This window comes from Rhincodon typus, chromosome 6 (genome assembly GCF_021869965.1).
Source record: "Rhincodon typus isolate 14 chromosome 6, sRhiTyp1.1, whole genome shotgun sequence".
Lineage (NCBI taxonomy): Eukaryota > Metazoa > Chordata > Chondrichthyes > Orectolobiformes > Rhincodontidae > Rhincodon > Rhincodon typus.
In genome coordinates this window covers 28073270-28092943 of record NC_063337.1, presented here as the reverse complement: position 1 = coordinate 28092943, position 19674 = coordinate 28073270, and the positions used below count along the sequence as shown (strand labels likewise).

The following is a 19674-nucleotide window of genomic DNA, read 5'->3' as shown; positions in this document are numbered from 1 at the left end:
ATGCTGCTTGGCCTGCTGTGTTCATCCAGCCCTGCACCTTGTTGTCTCGGATTCTCCAGCATCTGCAGTTCCTACTATCTCTGACCCTGGAGATTATGTTGGCTAACATTGGCGTCATTAATATCTGGATGGACCAGAAATGCTGAGGTTTATCTTGCTGAATGTGAGTGGATCCTTCTCAGCTTCAACATTTCAGGGTTAGAAGGGGTCATGGAGATGATGAATCTGACCACGTCTGGAGTGTTGCAGAGTGGATACTTCTGAGGAGCCTGTTTGTGATTACTTCTCCAGTTGGATGCCTCCTGCCATCATCCGCCCCCCTTGTGAGGAAGGGGCAGCTGCAGTATACACTATGTTGCTGACCCACTTTCACCTTGCCTTCAGTTCTGAAGACCAATGGTCTGGAACGATGAAGTGCAGGTGTGTGCACCTCTCCAGCAAACCCTGAGGATGCTGGATCTGGCTCTTCATGGCAGCTGCAATTCTACCCATTGAGGTAGAGAAATTGTTGTAGAACTCACTGTGTTGCTGCAGTGTCTGGGCAGTAAGGGTCCTTGTGTCCCATACACATGTCTTCTGTTGCTTTTCCTCCCTGTGCATGTAGATGAAGTCCCTGTTTGCTGACACCACAGGGTCCTGTCCTCCCTGAGGTTGAGGAGGTGGCTGGTCTCTAGCAGTCTATCGAATGCCACTGGGCTGGAGTGCTTCTTCCTTGGCCAAGCTACGGAACTGTCGCATGACGTGCTCATCAGATTTTTCTCCCACATTTTCAAGGGCTACATCCTCAAAAGAACACCAATAAATTTGTCGCAGGTATCAGTATCTGAGCTAGTGGGGGGTGCAGGAGGCACCTTGCTGATGCTTTCTCTGAGGCCAAAGTAAGAACCCCTCAGGAGGTTGAAGAATTGGTTTCTGGGGAATTTATTTGCTTCATTACAGTGGTGATAGACGTGCTGGCTGTACCTGCAAGACAGAAGAGAAAGAAGGTGTCATGGTGGTGTGCAATGAATGACATTGACAGTGGTGTTCAACTGAGAGTAGCAGTGAAGAAAATGAATGAAGAATGGTACTTACTCAGTTGGTGGAACATGCTTGCTTTGGTATCCCTAGTTCAGGTGTTCTGCTGTGAGTGCCAGGATTCTTTCCTTGTAAGGGCTAAGGAGTCTCTTGTCTCGTATCCCTCCACCTATCCAGGCCCTTTTAGCCCTATTGTGGGCTGTCTTTTCCTGGAATCTCCAGAGAACAGTGCACATCCAGAGTTTTGCAGAACCAAAATAGGGCAGTATTGTAAACTGTTGACGACAGCATAAAATTACAACAGGATATTGATAGATTAGGTGAATGGGCAAAGCTGCGGCACCTGGATTTTTAACATAATCAAGTGTGACGTTATCCATTTTGGATCGGAAAAAGATAGATCAGAATATGTTTACAAAGGACAAAGTTGAATGCAGTAGATGTTCAATGAGATTTGGGGTTCAGGTGCATAGCTTTTTACAATACCATGAATAGGTGCAGAAAACAGCCAAGAAGGCTGATGGAATGCTGGCCTTCATACTAAAAAGGTTGGATTATAAGGGTAAAGTTGTTATGCTGCGTTTATACAAAATCCTGGTTAGACCCTACTTGGAGTACTGAGTAAATCTGGGCATCACGCCTCAGGATGGATGTTTTGACCTGGAGGGAGTTTAATGCAGGCTTACAAGGATGATGCTGGACTTCAGGGGTTAGGTTATGAGGAGAGATTAGACAAATTAGACAGCGAAGAAGGTTACCTCAGAGTACAATGAGATCTTGATCAGAAGGGCCAATGGGCGGAGGAGTGACAGATGGAGTTTAATTTAGATTACTGTGAGGTGCTGCATTTTGGAAAGGCAAATCAGGGCAGGACTTTTACACTTAATGGTAAGGTCCTAGGGAAAGAGACCTTGGCGTGCAGGTTCATATTCCTTGAAAGTGGAGTTGTAGGTAGACAGGATTGTAAAGAAGGCATTTAGTGACCTTACTTTTATTGGTCAGTGCATTGAGTATAGGAGTTGGGAGGTCATGTTGCAGCTGTACAGCATATTGGTTAGACTACTTTTGGAATATTGTGTGCACTTCTGGTCTCCCTGCTATAGGAAGGATATTGTGAAACTTGAAAGGGTTCAGAAGAGATTTACAAAGATGTTGCGAGGGTTGGAGAGTTTGAACTATAGGGAGAGGCTGAATAGACTGGGACTGTTTTCCTGCAGTGTCGGGGGCTGAGGGATGACCTTATAGAGGTTTATATAATCATGAGGGGCATGGATATGGTGAATAGACAAGGTCTTTTCCCTGTGGTAGGGGAGTCCAAAGCTAGAGGGCACAGATTTAAGGTGAGAGGGGAAAGATTTCAAAGGGACTTAAGGGGCAACATTTTCACGCAGAGGGTGATGCGTGTGTGGAATGAGCTGCCAGAGGAAGTGGTGGAGGCGAGTACAATTACACATATAAAAGGCATCTGGATGGGTAAATGAATAGGAAGGGTTTAGAGGGCTGACAAATGGGACTAGATTAATTTAGGGTATCTGGTCACCATGGAGGAGTTGGACTGAAGGGTTTGTTTCCGTGCGGTACGTCTCTTTGACTCTAATTTAGGCCTTTATTCGCCAGAATTTAGAAGGTTAAAGGATAATCTAGTCAATGTTTTCAGCATATTAATGGGAAAAGACAGGGTAAAAATACACTATTTCCACTGGTTGAAGACTCGAGAACCAGGGGGCATAATCTAAGAATTAGGGCCAGGCCATTCAGGAGATAAGTTAGGAAACACTTCTACACACAGTAGTGGAGGTTTAGAATCCTCTTCCTCAAATGGCAATCAATGCCAATTCAATTGTTAAATTTAAATCTGCGAGAGACATATTTTTATTAAGCAAGAATATGCAGGCCTTAACCTCATGGGCCCAGGTTAACAACCCGAATCAAGAACCCAATTAACAAGGTCCACCTGGTTCCAATCACTTTCCTCCCTCCCCATTTTCAGGTATGTATTCACTTGTAGCTTCTCTTGCGACCCTGGATCTGGTTCCTCTGACTTGGATTCAGACACAGGCGGCACGTACCGGACAATGGGCAGTTTGTAGCATCCAGAAGAGCCTCCTCCTCTTCCGGCACAATTAAAATGTGTCTTGCTTGGAGGACGCATTTGACTGGCATTGGCATTCCTGGTGCTGTTTTACTGCCTGGTCTGGAAATATCAGGTTTTACCTGTTGTGGAGTCTTCTCCCCATCAGCAACTCTGCTGGAGCTATCCCTGTTGTTGCGTGTGATGTGGTCCTATAATCGAACAGGAACCGGAACAGTTTGTTCTCAATTGACACTGTAGGCTGCTTCTTTAAGTCTGCCTTCAATGTTTGGACGGTTCTTTCTGCTAGACCATTGGATGATGGCTGGTATGGAGCTGTCCTTGTATGCCAAATGCCATTGGACTTTAAGAAATATTCAAATTCCCTGCTGGTGAATGACGTCCCATTGTCCATGACCTATACTTCCGGGAGTCTGTGCTTTGCGAATGATGTTCACAACTTTTCAATGTCATCCCTGAGTTTGTTGAATGAACTTTGTGCACGTCCAACCACTTGGAATGGGCATTCAGAATGACCACAAACGTTGAGCCCATGAAAGGACCAGCCTAGTTGACATGCAGCTGAGTCCAGGGTTTACCTGGCCATTCCCACGAATGTGGGGGTGTTGCTGGTGGCAGTTTATATCCTTGTTGGCACCCTGGGAACTGCCCCACCAATGTAGCTATGTCGGCATTCAACCCTGGCCACCAGACATATATTCTTGCCAGCATTTTCATCTTGGAAACCCCTGGATGACCCTAGTGGAGTTCAGTTCAGTCAGTGTCTGGTGGCGACCTTTGCTCGGGACAACCACCCTTGCTCCCCATGGTGATATGCCTTCCGGTATGGTGATCTTGTCTCACTGGGTCTGAAAAGGTTTCAATCCTGGTGTGATGGCCCTTCTGTTTCCCCCATTACCACCAGCTGTTTCAGTTTCGCTAGGACAGGATCTTTGTGTCCATAGTCAGTTATCTGAGGTGACTGGAAGGGTGTCCAGAAAGTTTAAAACCAAAACAGACTCTTCCAGGGGAGGCACCACTGGTGGATTATCTGCCAGTGGGAAGTGGCTCAAGGCATCCGCATTAGCCACGTGACTTGCCAGGTGTTCTAACTTCACGCACTGAGAATAAGGGCCCAAATGCTAAATTCTACCAGAAGCTATTGGTGGCATTGCCTTGTCTTCCTTCAGAAACCCTAGCAAGGGCTTGTGATCTGTTACTATTGACAAATTTTCATCCATAAAGGTACTGGTGGAACTTCTTCACACCAAAAACAACTGCTAAGCCTACCTTCTCTATCTCGGCATTCTTGCGTTCGGCATCAGCCAGAGTCCAGGAAGATACCCTATTGGGCATGCCTCTCTGTTGGGCCACTGGTGAGCCAACACAACTCAGATACCGTATGGGAAGGCATCGCATGTCAGCACTATTTCGGATTGTCGTGAACTGACACCTTAGATGATGATAGCTGCTTTTTTCACTTTCCTAAAGGCTGCTTCCCGGCTTCACGACCATTTTCAGGGTTGACCCTTTTTCGATAGCAGGTGTAAGGTGCTGAGGTGGAGGCCAGGTTATGTATGAATCTTCCATAATAATTCACTAACCCAAGGAAAGACCCAAGATCCGGTACAGCTGCCACTTTTCCTTCCAACAGGTTATTCCCAGTTTCGTCAACTCTGTAACCTGAGTCGGACACTTGGGGCACCTGGAACACACATTTTTCTCATCTGAGGCATATGTCCTCCTGGGAGAAATGATTAAGCGCCATGTCCGAATTCTCCAAGTGTTCCTTATTGGTCTTCCCTGTTATTAATACATCATCCAGATAAATGGCAACCTGGGTAGCCCTTGTAAAGTGTTCTCCATGTCTGCTGGAAAAGAGCGAAGGCTGATGATATTCCAAATTACAGTTGTGTATATTGATATAAACCTCTGTGTATTAATTGTAGCATATTTCTGGGACTCCTAATCCAGTCCCAATTGCAGGTAGGCGTGGCTCATGTCCAGCTTCGTAAAGGACAGTCTCTCTGCCAACTTTGCATACGAGCCCTCTGTGTGAGGGTTCGGATGTTTATTCAGCTGCGAGAAGTGGTTTACCGTTTGTTTAAAATTCCCACAAAGGCAAACTGAGCTGTCAGGCTTCACAGTCAGTACGACCGGTGCTGCCCATTCTGAAAACAACTAGCATAAAGGAAGATGGTTCTGGTTGTGGAGACAATTCATTTCAGTCCTAGAACATCACTGCAGGAATTCCTCAGGGTCATTCCTAGGCCCAACTATCTTTAAGTTTCATTAATGACCATCCCTCCTTCATATAATCAGAACTGGGGATGTGCAATTTGTGCATTGTTCAGCACCATTCGTGATTTCTAAGATACTGAACCAGTTGTAAGATTTTGGTTTGTACATTAGTTGTAATACCTAAGTCAATTATAATTCTAGACTGAGGTTGACAGAGAGTTAATCTAGAAGTTTAGTACTTCTGGTTAGTTACACGCCCCATTCTGGGCACATGTATGCTTTCATTACCACAAACCTGCAACTATACTTTTGACCTGGGCCAAGTGGCTGTTCTTCACAAAAGGTATTTTGTAATGTTTACAATCAAACAATATAAGTTAACTTACCACTTTCTTAATCAAGTCAAAATAACTAATTATTGAAAAAAAAAACAATCCTGTCCTGTCTGTATCTGTGCAGTAAGATCTGCACAACATCTAGGCTTGGGCTGATAAATGACGAGTAAGAATGCACACCATGAAGTGCCAAGTACTTCATCAAGAGAGAATCTAACCATTCCCCCTTTACATTCAATAGCATTACCATCACTAAATCCTCTACTACCAACATCCTGGTGAGGGGTGCGGCAGGTGACATTGGGAGAGGTGGGATGTGGGTTGGGAGGCTGGCTGTAGAATGGAATGGAGGTGATTTCCATCAACCAGAAGCTAAGTTGGAGCAGACATGTAAGTGATCTGTCTACAAGAGGAGATCAGAGGCTAGGAATTCTGTGACAAGTAACTCAGCAGTTACCTCAATGCCTGTCAGCCATCTCGAAAGCACAAGTCAGGCAGGAACAGCAACTCATATTCCGCTTGGGAACCCTGCAGCCCAATGGTATCAATGTGGATTTAGAAGCTTCAAAATCTCCCCTCCACCTACCGCATCCCAAAACCAGTCCAGCTCGTCCCCGCCTCCCTAACCTGTTCTTCCTCCCACCTATCCCCTCCTCCCACCTCAAGCCGCACCCCCATCTCCTACCAACTAACCTCATCCCGCCCCCTTGACCTGTCCGTCCTCCCTGGACTGACCTATCCCCTCCCTAATTCCCCACCTACACTACCTTTACTGGCTCCATCCCCGCCTCTTCGACCTGTTTGTTTCCTCTCCACCTATCCTCTCCTCTATCCATCTTCTATCCACCTCCCACTCTCTCCCTATTTATTTCAGAACCCCCTTCCCCTCCCCCTTTTCTGATGAAGGGTCTAGGCCCGAAACGTCAGCCTTTCTGCTCCTATGATGCTGCTTGGCCTGCTGTGTTCATCCAGCCCTGCACCTTGTTGTCTCGGATTCTCCAGCATCTGCAGTTCCTACTATCTATGATTAAATCGTCTCCACTTGCTTGGAATGAGTACAGCTCCAACAATACTCAAAAAGCTTTCCACCATCCCCAGGTAAACCAGGCCACTGGAGCTAGCCCATTTTGACATTGATTCCCTTCACAATTGGTACAGTGGCAGCGGTGATAACCATCTCCAAGATGCACTGAAGTACTGCCTAGACTCCTTTAAGTCCTAGCAGTCATCCACCTGATCCTTCAAGTTTCACCTATCCGAACAATTTCAGTTCCTGAGATTTTCTGAATACACATTTGCTTACCTGAGTTAAATTTAATGACAAATAGTGTTAGTGAAGAGAGAATGTTTAAAATCCAGGTTTAATCCAGGAGAACGGGAAAGACTTTCACTGTAGGTGCATTTCAAAGATGGCTGGGGAGGAAACAATTTTTGGCCTTTCACCTAGAACAGGAAAATAGCACCCTCCATATGATAGCTTATGACTTAATACATAGAAACATAGAAGATAGGAGCAGGAGGAGGCCATTCAGCCCTACAAGCCTGCTCCGCCATTCTTCATGATCATGGCTGATCATCCAACTCAATAGCCTAATCCTGCTTTCTCCCCACACCCTTTGATCCCATTCACCCCAAGTGCTATTTCTAGTCTCCTCTTGAATACATTCAATGTTTTGACATCAACTGCTTCCTGTGGTAATGAATTCCATAGGCTCACCACTCTTTGGGTGAAGAAATTTCTCCTCATCTCCATCCTAAATTGTCTACCCCGAATCATCATACTGTGACCCCTGCTTCTGGACACACCCACCATTGGGAACATCTTCCCTGCATCTACCCTGTCTAGTCCTGTTAGGATTTTACAAGTCTTTATGAGGACCCTCCTTAGAACATAGAACATAGAACATTACAGCGCAGTACAGACCCTTCGGCCCTCGATGTTGCGCCGACCTGTGAAACCAATCTGAAGCCCATCTAACCTAAACTATTCCATTATCATCCATATGTTTATCCAATGACCATTTAAATGCCCTTAAAGTGGGCGAGTCTACTATTTTTGCAGGCAGGGCATTCCACGCCCTTACTACTCTCTGAGTAAAGAACCTACCTCTGACACCTGTCCTATATCTATCACCCCTCAACTTAAAGCTATGTCCCCTCGTGCTAGCCATCACCATCCAAGGAAAAAGGCTCCCACTGTCCACCCTATCTAATCCTCTGATGATCTTGTATGTCTCTATCAAGTCACCTCTTAACCTTCTTCTCTCTAACGAAAACAGCCTCAAAACCCTCAGCCTTTCCTCATAAGACCTTCCCTCCATACCAGGCAACATCCTGGTAAATCTCCTCTGCACCCTTTCCAATGCTTCCACATCCTTCCTATAATGCGGTGACCAGAACTGTACGCAATACTCCAAGTGCGGCCGCACCAGAGTTTTGTACAGCTGCAACATGACCTCATGGCTCCGAAACTCAATCCCTCTACCAATAAAACCTAACATACTGTACGCCTTCTTAACAACGCTATCAACCTGGGTGGCAATTTCCAGTGATCTATGCACATGGACACCGAGATCTTTCTGCTCATCCACACTACCAAGAATCTTACCATTAGCCCAGTACTCTGTATTCCTGTTACTCCTTCCAAAGTGAATCACCTCACACTTTTCCGCATTAAACTCCATTTGCCACCTCTCAGCCCAGCTCTGCAGCTTATCTATGTCCCTCTGTAACCTACAACATCCTTCTGCACTATCCACAACTCCACCGACTTTGGTGTCATCCGCAAATTTACTAACCCATCCTTCTATGCCCTCATCCAGGTCATTTATAAAAATGACAAACAGCAGTGGCCCCAAAACAGATCCTTGAGGTACAGCACTAGTAACTGAACTCCAGGATGAACATTTCCCATCAACCACCACCCTCTGTCTTCTTACAGCTAGCCAATTTCTGACCCAAACCGCTAAATCACCCTCAATCCCATGCCTCCGTATTTTCTGCAATAGTCTACCATGGGGAACCTTATCAAACGCTTTACTGAAATCCAAATCCAACACATCAATCGCTTTACCCTCATCCACCTGTTTGGTCACCTTCTCGAAGAACTCAATAAGGTTTGTGAGGCACAACCTACCCTTCACAAAACCGTGTTGACTATCCCTAATCAAATTATTCCTTTCTAGATGATTATAAATCCTATCTCTTATAATCCTTTCCAACACTTTACCCACAACTGAAGTAAGGCTCACTGGTCTATAATTACCCGGGTTGTCTCTACTCCCCTTCTTGAACAAGGGGACAACATTTGCTAGTCTCCAGTCTTCTGGCACTATTCCTGAAGACAATGACGACATAAAGATCAAAGCCAAAGGCTCTGCAATCTCCTCTCTAGCTTCCCAGAGAATCCTAGGATAAATCCCATCCGGCCCAGGGGACTTATCTATTTTCACACCTTCCAGAATTGCTAACACCTCCTCCTTATGAACCTCAATCCCGTCTAGTCTAATAGACTGTATCTCAGTATTCTCCTCGACTACATTGTCTTTTTCCTGCGTGAATACTGACGAAAAATATTCATTTAGCACCTCTCCTATCTCTTCGGACTCCACGCACAACTTCCCACTACTGTCCTTGACCGGCCCCAATCTTACTCCAGTCATTCTTTTATTCCTGACATACCTATAGAAAGCTTTAGGGTTTTCCTTGATCCTACCTGCTAAAGACTTCTCATGTCCCCTCCTGGCTCTTCTTAGCTCTCTCTTTAGGTCCTTCCTGGCTAACTTGTAACTCTCAAGCGCCCTCACTGAGCCTTCACGCCTCATCTCTACATAAGCCTCCTTCTTCCTCTTGACAAGAAATTCAACTTCTTATTCGTCTGAACTCTTAGAAAAAACAATCCCAACCTCGTCAATCTCTCCTCATATGTCAGACCCGCCATCCCTGGAATCAGCCTGGTAAACCTTCGCTGCACTCCCTCAAAAGCAAGAGCATCCTTCCTCAGAAAAGGAGATCAAAACTGCACACAATATTCCAGGTGTGGCCTCACCAAGACCCTGTATAATTGCAACAAAATATCCCTGCTCCTGTACTCAAAAGCTCTTGAAATGAAGGCCAACATACCATTTGCCTTCTTTACCGCCTGCTGCACCTACACGCTTACCTTCAGCGACTGGTGAATAACGACACCCAGGTCCCGCTGCACACTCCCCTCTCCCAATTTACAGCCATTCAGGTAGTAATCTGATTTCTTGTTTTTGCTTCTGAAGTGAATAACCTCACATTTATCCACATTATGCTGCATCTGCCATTGATTTGCCCACTTACCCAACCTGTCGAGATCATGCTAAAGGATCTCTGCATGCTTGTCACAGTTCACCCCCGACCCAACTTGGTATCATCTGCAAACTTGGATATGTTACATTTTGTTCCCTCATCCAAATCATTAATATATATTGTGAATAGCTAGGGTCCCAGCGTTGATCCCTGTGGCACCCCACTAGTTACTGCCTGCCAATTTGAAAAGGACCCATTAATTCCTACTCTTTGTTTCCTCTCTGCCAACCAGTTTTCTGTCAATGTCAATACACTTCCCCCAATCCCATGCACTTTAATCTTGCACATTAATCTCTTATGTGAGACTTTGTCGAACACTTTGTGAAAGTTCAAATGTACTACGTCAACTGCTCTATTCCTTCTAAGAGTGGGAGTGATATTCTGTTGTTAAGAACATATACTGGGTGGCAGGAATACCCTCCTCTCTCAGACAGTATATTATATATTATGCCAATTATGGTTTATAACATTTTGAGAACCTGATTGCCATTTTAGGACCAACTGGTAGGTGGAACATCTATTGCCCAAGTTCACCATAAATTAAGCTGCTGGTCCAACTGAAAAGAGCACAGAAGATAAGTTTTACTTGGCTTTTCAGGGGCCAGGAAGAGATATCCACTCCCACATAACCAGGGAATAAGATCCCCTCCCCCATCTCTGTTCTGGGATTTACATGCTATTGCAGAGCTCCAGTGCTGGTGCACTGTGTCATGAAATAATTTTCTGCCTTCAGCTTATATGCAAAGGAAGACTGGTTTTCAAAATGGACTGTGTCTGCCGTCAGGATTATTGGATGACGAGCTGGGATGCTTAGCCATCTGAATAGTCAAACACTACTTGGAAGGAAACTCTTGCTAAATCTGTCACTTTTTTTGTAAATTTCTCAAAGGTATCTTTTTCTAAAAGTGAAGTAACAGTTTTGATATGGTAATTTAAAATTCCAGTTTACAGAAATTGGATGATTTCAGTGAAATAGTTGTTGATAATGTTATTTCTCATCCTTAATGTTATTTAGGCATTTATACTTTGTGTGAATGGATAATTTTGAAACCATTTTTTGACAGTTTTTTTCGTTACATTTTCTTACATTGAGTTTTTTTTTACACATTTTTGATTTTCTAGCTTTAGAATGCTACTCGAATTACATTTGGAGTACCTTCGTTTGTTTTGGATGTGCATTCTAAACCATGAGCTTAATGTGTAGATTTTTGTATTGTCAAGGGAAATGTGTAAACTGTAAATTTAATATAATAGCCTTGACTTATTTTAGTCAGATTAGACCCTCAAAGTCTTAATTACATGTATCCATCAAAAGTCTCTGCCATTTTTCTATATTTTCTTGCAAAATTCTGCTCTTATTACATTTTTAAAAATATGGAGATGAAATGGGAAAAATGTGCAACCAAATCTTCAACCAAAACTGTACATGGTAAACTGGTTATTTGAAGACCTTCTGTTCCCTGCTATTGTTCACTGGTGCTGGTTTAATGCACAAGCATTATGAAAAGGAGTACCTGCACTTAATAAACTTAACTGGCAGTAATTTATTGTAGTACACTTCATAAATCATGGTGAAACAAGACTTTGAGAAGGGTACAACAAAATGCTGCTGCCCAACAATTGATGTCACTGACAGAACCGATGTCCATATTTTTGTATGACTTAGGAGTGATCTCATTAGTTGCTTTGATAAAAGGTATTAAAAAGGCATCTGGCAACTAGCTAATGCAGCTGAGGCCAAAGGTCACTGGATCTGGTAATGTGCTGGCTGTCTGTGTGGGGTGACCTGACTCTAGTACTCTAAAAAGCAGACGAGAACTGTTCAAAATTTAGACGCTTAATAACTTTGTGGATCGCAGATAGTAAAACTTAAAGTTTCTGTAACTATTGCTGTTCTTTTCAGATTGACGGAATGGAATAAATATAAATTCTTGCACTGTTGTAATTTTTTCATTTATGTTTTCTGTCTCAAGGTGGTTGTAAGCTAATAAGTTTTGTTACAAGTTGCATTGAAAAGGACATTCTGGTCTTGGAATATAGCTATGTATTTAGTTGGAAATAGATATATCATTTTAGCATTTGAAATATAGGTATAGAGTCCAACGGTGCTTCCATATTTGTACGATAAATGCAGTGGAACACTTTACTATAATTATGAAATTTAAGATGTCTCCATTTGTATTTGTACTGAAAGTATGAACGTATGATCAATTTTATTAGGTGACAATTAGAGATTGTGAAGATGTCTGGCTGTTTCTTATTAAATGTATTCTTTTTATGTAGTTTGTTTCTGTATGTTACATCTGTCAGACAGTAAAATATACAAGACTTAAAAAGTAAATACTTGTGCATTTCCACTGAAGAGTAGTGTGAAATAGTTACAAACCCAAACAAAAACTTCTTTCCCAGTGGTTAATCACAACTATTTAGAAGTTGTGTGAGCTGCCTGGGCAGTTTTTCTAACTTGGCTTAACACAGTGTAACAGTGGCACACTGTACACTGTATTAAATCTAAGTAATGGGAGATTATATCCTCCAAGAAGTCTTGCACACTGGAGTGAAATTGGGCTTTAACACTGAATTTAAAACCAGCAGATGTAGCATACGAAATACAAATGTCTTGCAGTATTGTTAACATCCTGATGTAAACACAATTAAAGACGTCATACTTTACATTGCTGTTAACAAAATTGAAGTTTTGACTGCTATTGCTAATTGCTGTTCTGGGATCTATGTTTCATGTGAACTTGTGTGGATTTGTGATCGGACTGTAATTATAACATCCCTAATAGCCAAGTAACCAGCCAACAGAAGATGCCTGGGTTCACAGATGACAAATGATCCATTATTCGAGTTAATGTATTAAAGGGTGCCTCTTTGTCATGTAATATACTACATATGGTGTCAACATTTTCAGGAGATTGGCACAGAAAAAAATGTTTTCATCCCATTTAAATGAAAAAGGAATGAAAGGAAGCACAATGGGCTAAATGGCCTTGTTCTGTACTGCAACTTTTCTATGGTTCTAAGGGATTTGGTCTATCAACTAAGAACATGAATAGCAGTATCTCAGACTCACTTTATGCCATCATCTTATAATTTTTCATATTTCTATGTGCTGTTGTATGTTCAGTTCAGTATAAAATTATTAAAAACAATGTATTTAAAACTTTATCTCAAAACCCTCAAACCACCATTTCTTTGTGGCTCGCTCAATCTGATTTTACATATTCTTTGGATCTTGTCACAGTTCCAAATTGCTTCATACATGCAAAACATGTCAGAACACTATTATCTAAACAGGTGCTTCAGGTACCATTACATAACGTTGCACAATAACTAAACTATTATTTTTATTATTTTTGCTTAAGGGTACCAAATTCTTCTAAGTAATTCTACTAAATATACAGAAGTGTGACTATACTTTAAATGCAGATTAATTTTCTATATCGGACACTTAAATATTTATACATTTCTAGTCATTAGACATTCATGGCATTTTGTGTCTGTCTTCACAGTGGAAGACACAAATAACATGCCAAAAATTGATAGCAAGGAAGCTATGGCAGGTGAGGACCTAGAAATGATTGCTGTCACTAAAGAGGTAGTGTTGGACAAGTTGATGGGTCTAAATGTAGACAAGTCTCCTGGCCCTGATTGAATGCATCCCAGGGTACTAAAAGAGATGATGGGGAAAATAGCAAATGTGCTCGTGGTCATTTATCAAAATTTGCTGGACTCTGCTACAGTTCTGGCAGTTGGGAAGACAGCAACTGTGATGCCACTGTTTAAAAAAGGAGGTAGACAAAAGGCAGGTAACTTTAGCCCATTAGTGTAACTTCTGTTGTGGGGAAAATGCTTGAATCAGTCACTAAGGAAGAAATAGTGAGACATCTGAAACACATTGTCCCATCGGGCAGATGCAATATAGGTTCGTAAAAGGCAGGTCATGTTTAACTAATTTACTGGAATTCTTTGAGGACAATATGAGTGTAGTGGACAGTGGAGAACTGGTGGGTGTGGTGTATCTGGATTTCCAGAAGGAATTCAACAAGGTGCTGCACAAAAGGCTGCTGCATAACATAAAAGTACACAGCGTTGCGAGTACTGTATTAGTATGGATGGAGGATTGGTTAACTAACAGAAAGCAAAGAGTGGGGATAAATGGGTGTTTTTCTGGTTGTGGATCAGTGGCTAGTGGTGTGCCTCATGTTGGGATCAGTGTTGGGACCGCAATTGTTTACAATTTACACAAATCATTTAGAGTTGGGGACCAAGTGTATCAAAGTTCGCAGATGACACAAAAATGATTGGTAGAGCAAAATGTCCAGAGGATACTGAAAGTCTGCAGAGGGATATAGGTAGGTTAAGTGAGTAGGCAAGGGTCGGGCAGATGGAGTACAATGTCGGTAAATGTGAGATCGTCCATTTTGGTAGGAATAACAGCAATATGGACTATTATTTAAATGAGAAAAGTTGCAGGATGGTGCTGTGCAGAGGGACCATGGGTGTCCTTGTGCATGAATCACAAAATGTTGGTTTGCAGGTGCAGCAGGTGATTAAGAAGGCAAATGGAATATTGTCTTTCATTGCTAGAGGGATGGAGTTCAAAAGTAGAGAGGTTATGCTGCAGCAGTATAGGGTGTTGGTGAGGCCACAACCGGATTACTGTGAAAAGTTTTGGGCTCCTTACTTGAGAAAGGATGTACTGGTACTGCAGAGGTGCAGAGGAGGTTCACTTTGATTACAGAGTTGAGAGGATTGGCTTATGAGGAGAGATCGAGTAGACTGGGACTGTACTCATTGGAATTTAGAAGAATGAGGGGTGATATTATAGAAACATATAAAACTATGAAGGGTATTAGATAAGATAGAAGCATGGAGGTTTTTTCCACTGGCAGGTGAAACTAGAATTAGGGGGAATAGCCTCAAAATAAGGGGGTGTAGCTTTAGGACTAAGTTGAGGAGGAACTTCTTCTCCCAAAGGGTTATGAATCTGTGGAATTCTGTGCCTGGTGAAGCAGTTGAGGTTACCTCATTGAATGTTTTTAAGGCAAAGACAGATTACTGAACAGTAAAAAAATTAAGGGTTACAGTGACTGGGTGGGCAAGTAGAGCTGAGTCTATGAAAAGATCAACCACGATCTTGCTGAATGGCAGAGCAGGCTCGAGGGGTCAGATGGCCTACTCCTGCTCCTATTTCTTATGTTTCTTATAGCAATAAATGTTTCACTAGTTGTGAAATCTGCTATTAACTTGTCGATTACATTGTTTCACTTAAATTCTTATTGAATGATATTCAATATGGCACTACACCTGCCTCAATGCATAGATAGACAGAATGGTCTGACAGGCCCAAATTGACCTAATTCTGGCTGCATGTCTTTGTTAGTGATTTCATAGAAATCATAGAAATGAGGGGACAGTAGAACCCAAATAAACCAGAGCGCCTTTATGATTAGCTTACTGCCACGGACAAAATGTGCATCTGCAGAAAAATCAAATACTCCAAGAATGATACCCTAGCAGGAATGCTTCTTTCAGAAAGGAAGGCCAGAAAAGCAATTGGCATGTCAAAATTTAAATTTAAATTTGAAATGGGTACTATTTAAAATCATGTAGAAAACAATTGTACTGTTAAAAGCTTCTGTTGAATCCCTTGAACAAAGTTTCAAAAAAACAGTTTTGTGTTGAAAGATTAAGGAATACATTTGGTATTCTACAGATCCTACTTTTTCACATGCAAATATTGTACGACAAAATACCTTTTTTGAAAACTAGTAAGCACGAAAATTGTTATTGCTGAATTGTAAAAGTTGCACAACATCCTGCTGCTTTTGTGTGTAAATAAAGAGTCGTAAGCTTTGTGCAGAGAGGTAAAACTAAAATAGACTTGTCTGTTTTTTCACTACTTTCTTGTAGATAAGGAGGGAAAAATGTAGGAAAAAATCCTAATCATAAAGGTTTAACATTAACACGGTTTGGATTTAGACAGTTTCAAAAGCTATTTTGTAAAATTAAGCTTTATTGTTAGCAATCTTTTAAAAAGAGAGAATTGTGATACTCAGACATTATTGCTTAAATTTTCTTCATCCGTAAATTGAAATCAGTATTTATCAGACTATTGTGAAACACTCTTCAGAGCTTAATCTGATATTCTGTCAGAAATTGGGAATTTGCTGTGTGAGTATTTCAGTTCTGTTATTTCATAATGTTATGTTCTTTTGTGGTTATGCTATGGCATATGATACTTCAAAAACAACACTAAATGCAAGTTGTTGAAATGTTGAAGTCAATTTCATGACTCAAGACTCTCAAGATTTCCAGAGAATGTGAATTAATTCTCACTTAAGAGTCTTAAATAAATCTAAATGTTATTACTCTTTCAATTGTTTAAGATTAAAAGAAGTCAAGTTAAAGCAGTCTAAAACTTCAGTCATTAAATATATAAGTACCAGAACATAAGTGTGCAAAGCTACCTTTCTTTCTGAAGAAATACTTTTTATATAGCATGAAGATTTACCAAATAGACATTCATTTAATTCCTGTCGAATTCAAACTCGATGCAAAATTTTTAGAAGGATTTTCACATTGAATTAAATTGACACCTTTTTTATATTTAACATTATTTTAAGCTTATAACTGCATTTCTTTCCTGTTGGGAAATTTTTGATTTTCACTTTTTTTTTCATTTTAAGTATTGTTTAAGTGGCGCTGTGTTCCAAATTAATTTGTTGCTTATTTTACAACAAGTAGTAGGAACTGTGATGACAAGAAAAATATTTCAACAGATTGACAAATATAGATTAGACTTAGAATCATAACTAAGCATTTAGTATAAATACATCTCAATGTTTAAGTAAATGTATTACTGATATATGATAAATAATTCCACTTAGTAGCTAAAAACATACACCACTTGTGAATTATTTGACTATTTACAGTGTTATATTCATGCATCTGCATTCTCCACATAAGGTAGGTTTTATTTAAGAAGCAGCTATCCTGGGGTACTTCTTATTTAATTAAACAAATGCAAGCAATGTTCCAGAAAGATGGAAATAAATACAAGATTTTTTTAAGAATTAGTTTATTTAATGTTAATTTGTGAAGTGTAACAAATGTTAATAACGTGATGTTTTTAAAAATAGAGTCAGTAATTTTCAATGGTATCTAACAATGTCATGATAGAGCCACTTTAGTGCAGCATTTCCACTTGATAAGTGGGTTAATGGTGAACTTGCCTCAATTGCAGCAATATGCTAAAGAACTGAAGCAATTAAAATGCTATCTGCTCACTGAAATGCCTGTTCAAATATTAGAAGTTGCAACGTGCAATTCGATAATAATCAAAAACATTATTTTTCCTGTCTAATCTGGTTAAAGAAGTAATATTTTTCCATTATCTACATGCAGTTTCATGCTTTCAGGAGTGTAAAGGAACACTGCTATCAGATTGCAGATGTTTGGCTGACATTGAAATTATGTAGAACCCTGGCAAAGAGTATTTGCTTGCATATAATGCTAAAGGAAAAGCTTGCTTTCACATTTTGCTCAAAATTTCCAGTTGAAAACCATTATTTGAAAAATACATTTAAAACTATCTGTAGTTTTGTATTTTGTTTGGGTTATTAACCGTTTATGTAGGATCTTCAAAATTTTTGCTTTTGTTGTTTAAATGTACTTTTTCCGCAGTCAACAATAAGAAGAGATCTTTTGAATGTTAAGATGAGAACATAGTTTAACTGCAGTCTTATGACTCTCCCAAGTTTGATAATTGATTTTTTAGTGTATTTATTTATTTTACAGAGAATCCTGTTACTTTCCCTGAAGGCAACAAAGAAAAAGAAATTCTAACACCAATTGAAGATATACAAGTTGAAAGCTCTATTCCACATACTGATTCAGGAATTGGAGAGGAGCAAATAACTGGTGTTATGAATGGCTCTGATTTGGAAACAGCAACTGTGCCAGATACAATGAGTGAACTTTTATCTTCCTTGTCCTCCGAAGTAAAGAAATCCCAAGAAAGCTTAGCTGAGAGCCCAATTGAAGTGCTGAAACCAAGTTCATCTGTAACGAGTGTCAGTCAAGGAAAAGGCATGAATGTCAAGGAAATTCTGAAAAGCCTTGTTGCAGCACCTATGGAGCGTGCAGAATCTGGACCTGAACCTGTATCATACCCTGATCCAACTGTGAAAAGAGAAGCTCAGACTATTCTTCCAATGCAGTTTCATTCCTTTGACAGGTGAAAAGCCTCGATGTTGTTTTAATTTATTCACCAACCAGAGTATTTATGAATGTGAGTGATAAGGTGATATTGGTGAGAGGCGGAGAGGTCTCCAGGGGGTTCAGAGGCAGATTGAACAGCAGTATCACATAACCCAAGCCTGTCGTCTTCACAGCTCAAAGGCATAATGGGAGGTGGCAGCTTGAAATGAGTTGCCACTGCAAAGTGTATTATTTTTGAAATGCTTTCACACAAATCACTGAGCTCCACATACAACTTTGTTTCATGGTTTAATGTCATCACGAGGCACAAATTGGTGTGTCTAATTGTTTGCCACCTGCCAGTGAAATGAACTGCCAGGGAGACAGAAGGATCTGTTTGTCTATCAGGCATTCAAGCGATTGAGAGTGACAACATCAAAAATTTCTCTTCAATGTCCAAACCTTTGATCGGCCTTTAAGAGACCCCACTCTCTTGTGCTTCTGGTCAACTGAATTTTTCAATTAGTTTAAATATATTAGATTCCTGGTGCCTCATCTGTCTTTAGCAAGATGTAATTATATTATGAAGAGTCTAAACAGATTTCTAGTCAAAGAAGATCCAAATTCCCATGATGGCACTTTTAATAATTTAAAAAAAATCTTTAGAGAACATTCTCTATTGTAATTTTTTGCATTCATTAGGTATGCTACATTTGGTTTCAAATGTGGAGTCTGCTCTTATTCATTTTAGACAATTTTCTAGATAGTTTCTGGTTTATCTTTTAAATAAATGCAGTTAGTTGAAAATGTAGAGTTGCACAAAATGCTAATCTAAGTTTGGTTGAATTTCTCAGGCATTGAAATATGGGGAAATAGTTTAAAAGAGTATTTCTGTGATAAATTTCCAGATTCCAAAGCAGATACTGTACTCACTTGAAACAAAATCTCCTGGAAAGTTCTCAGTCTAACTTGGAATGCTGTATCTTTTGAATAAAACAAGTCACAGACATTGAATTTTACACTTGCATTAGGGTGTACATTCACCATTTTAATTTTAGTATGTTTTCGGGAACGATTCTGCCTGTTACGCTGCTGGAATTATATTCTTTGACCATCACATTCCATTCTCTTTCCAGTTTGTGTTAGTACAGCAGGATTTGCAAAGTAATAAATTCCTGAATGATTCAAGCAATGGAAATGTGTAAAGCCAGATACACTTGATATATTCTCATATGTACTTCGAAAGTAAAATCTCTTCTTTTCCAGTTATTAGTTCTCTTCACTACCATACACAATATGATGTTGGGGAGGCGATTGTGTACTGGTATTATCACTAGACTATTAATCCAGAGACCCAGGTAATGTTCTGAGAAACGGGGTTCAAATCCCGCCTTGGCAAATGGTGGAATTGCAATTCAATAAAAATTTTGAATGAAGAGTCTAATGATGACGTAATATTGTTGC

At 40.7% G+C, this 19674-nt stretch overlaps 1 protein-coding gene across 1 annotated transcript in view; it reads left to right on the top strand.

Annotated features, from left to right (window-relative positions):
* Nucleotides 1–19674, top strand: part of nbeaa (neurobeachin a) — an 831637-nt gene that overhangs the window by 295620 nt on the left and 516343 nt on the right. The window contains exon 30 of the mRNA XM_048597909.1: nt 17809–18247. Within this exon, the coding sequence (XP_048453866.1) occupies nt 17809–18247 (439 nt within the window). The remainder of the gene's footprint in view (nt 1–17808; nt 18248–19674) is intronic.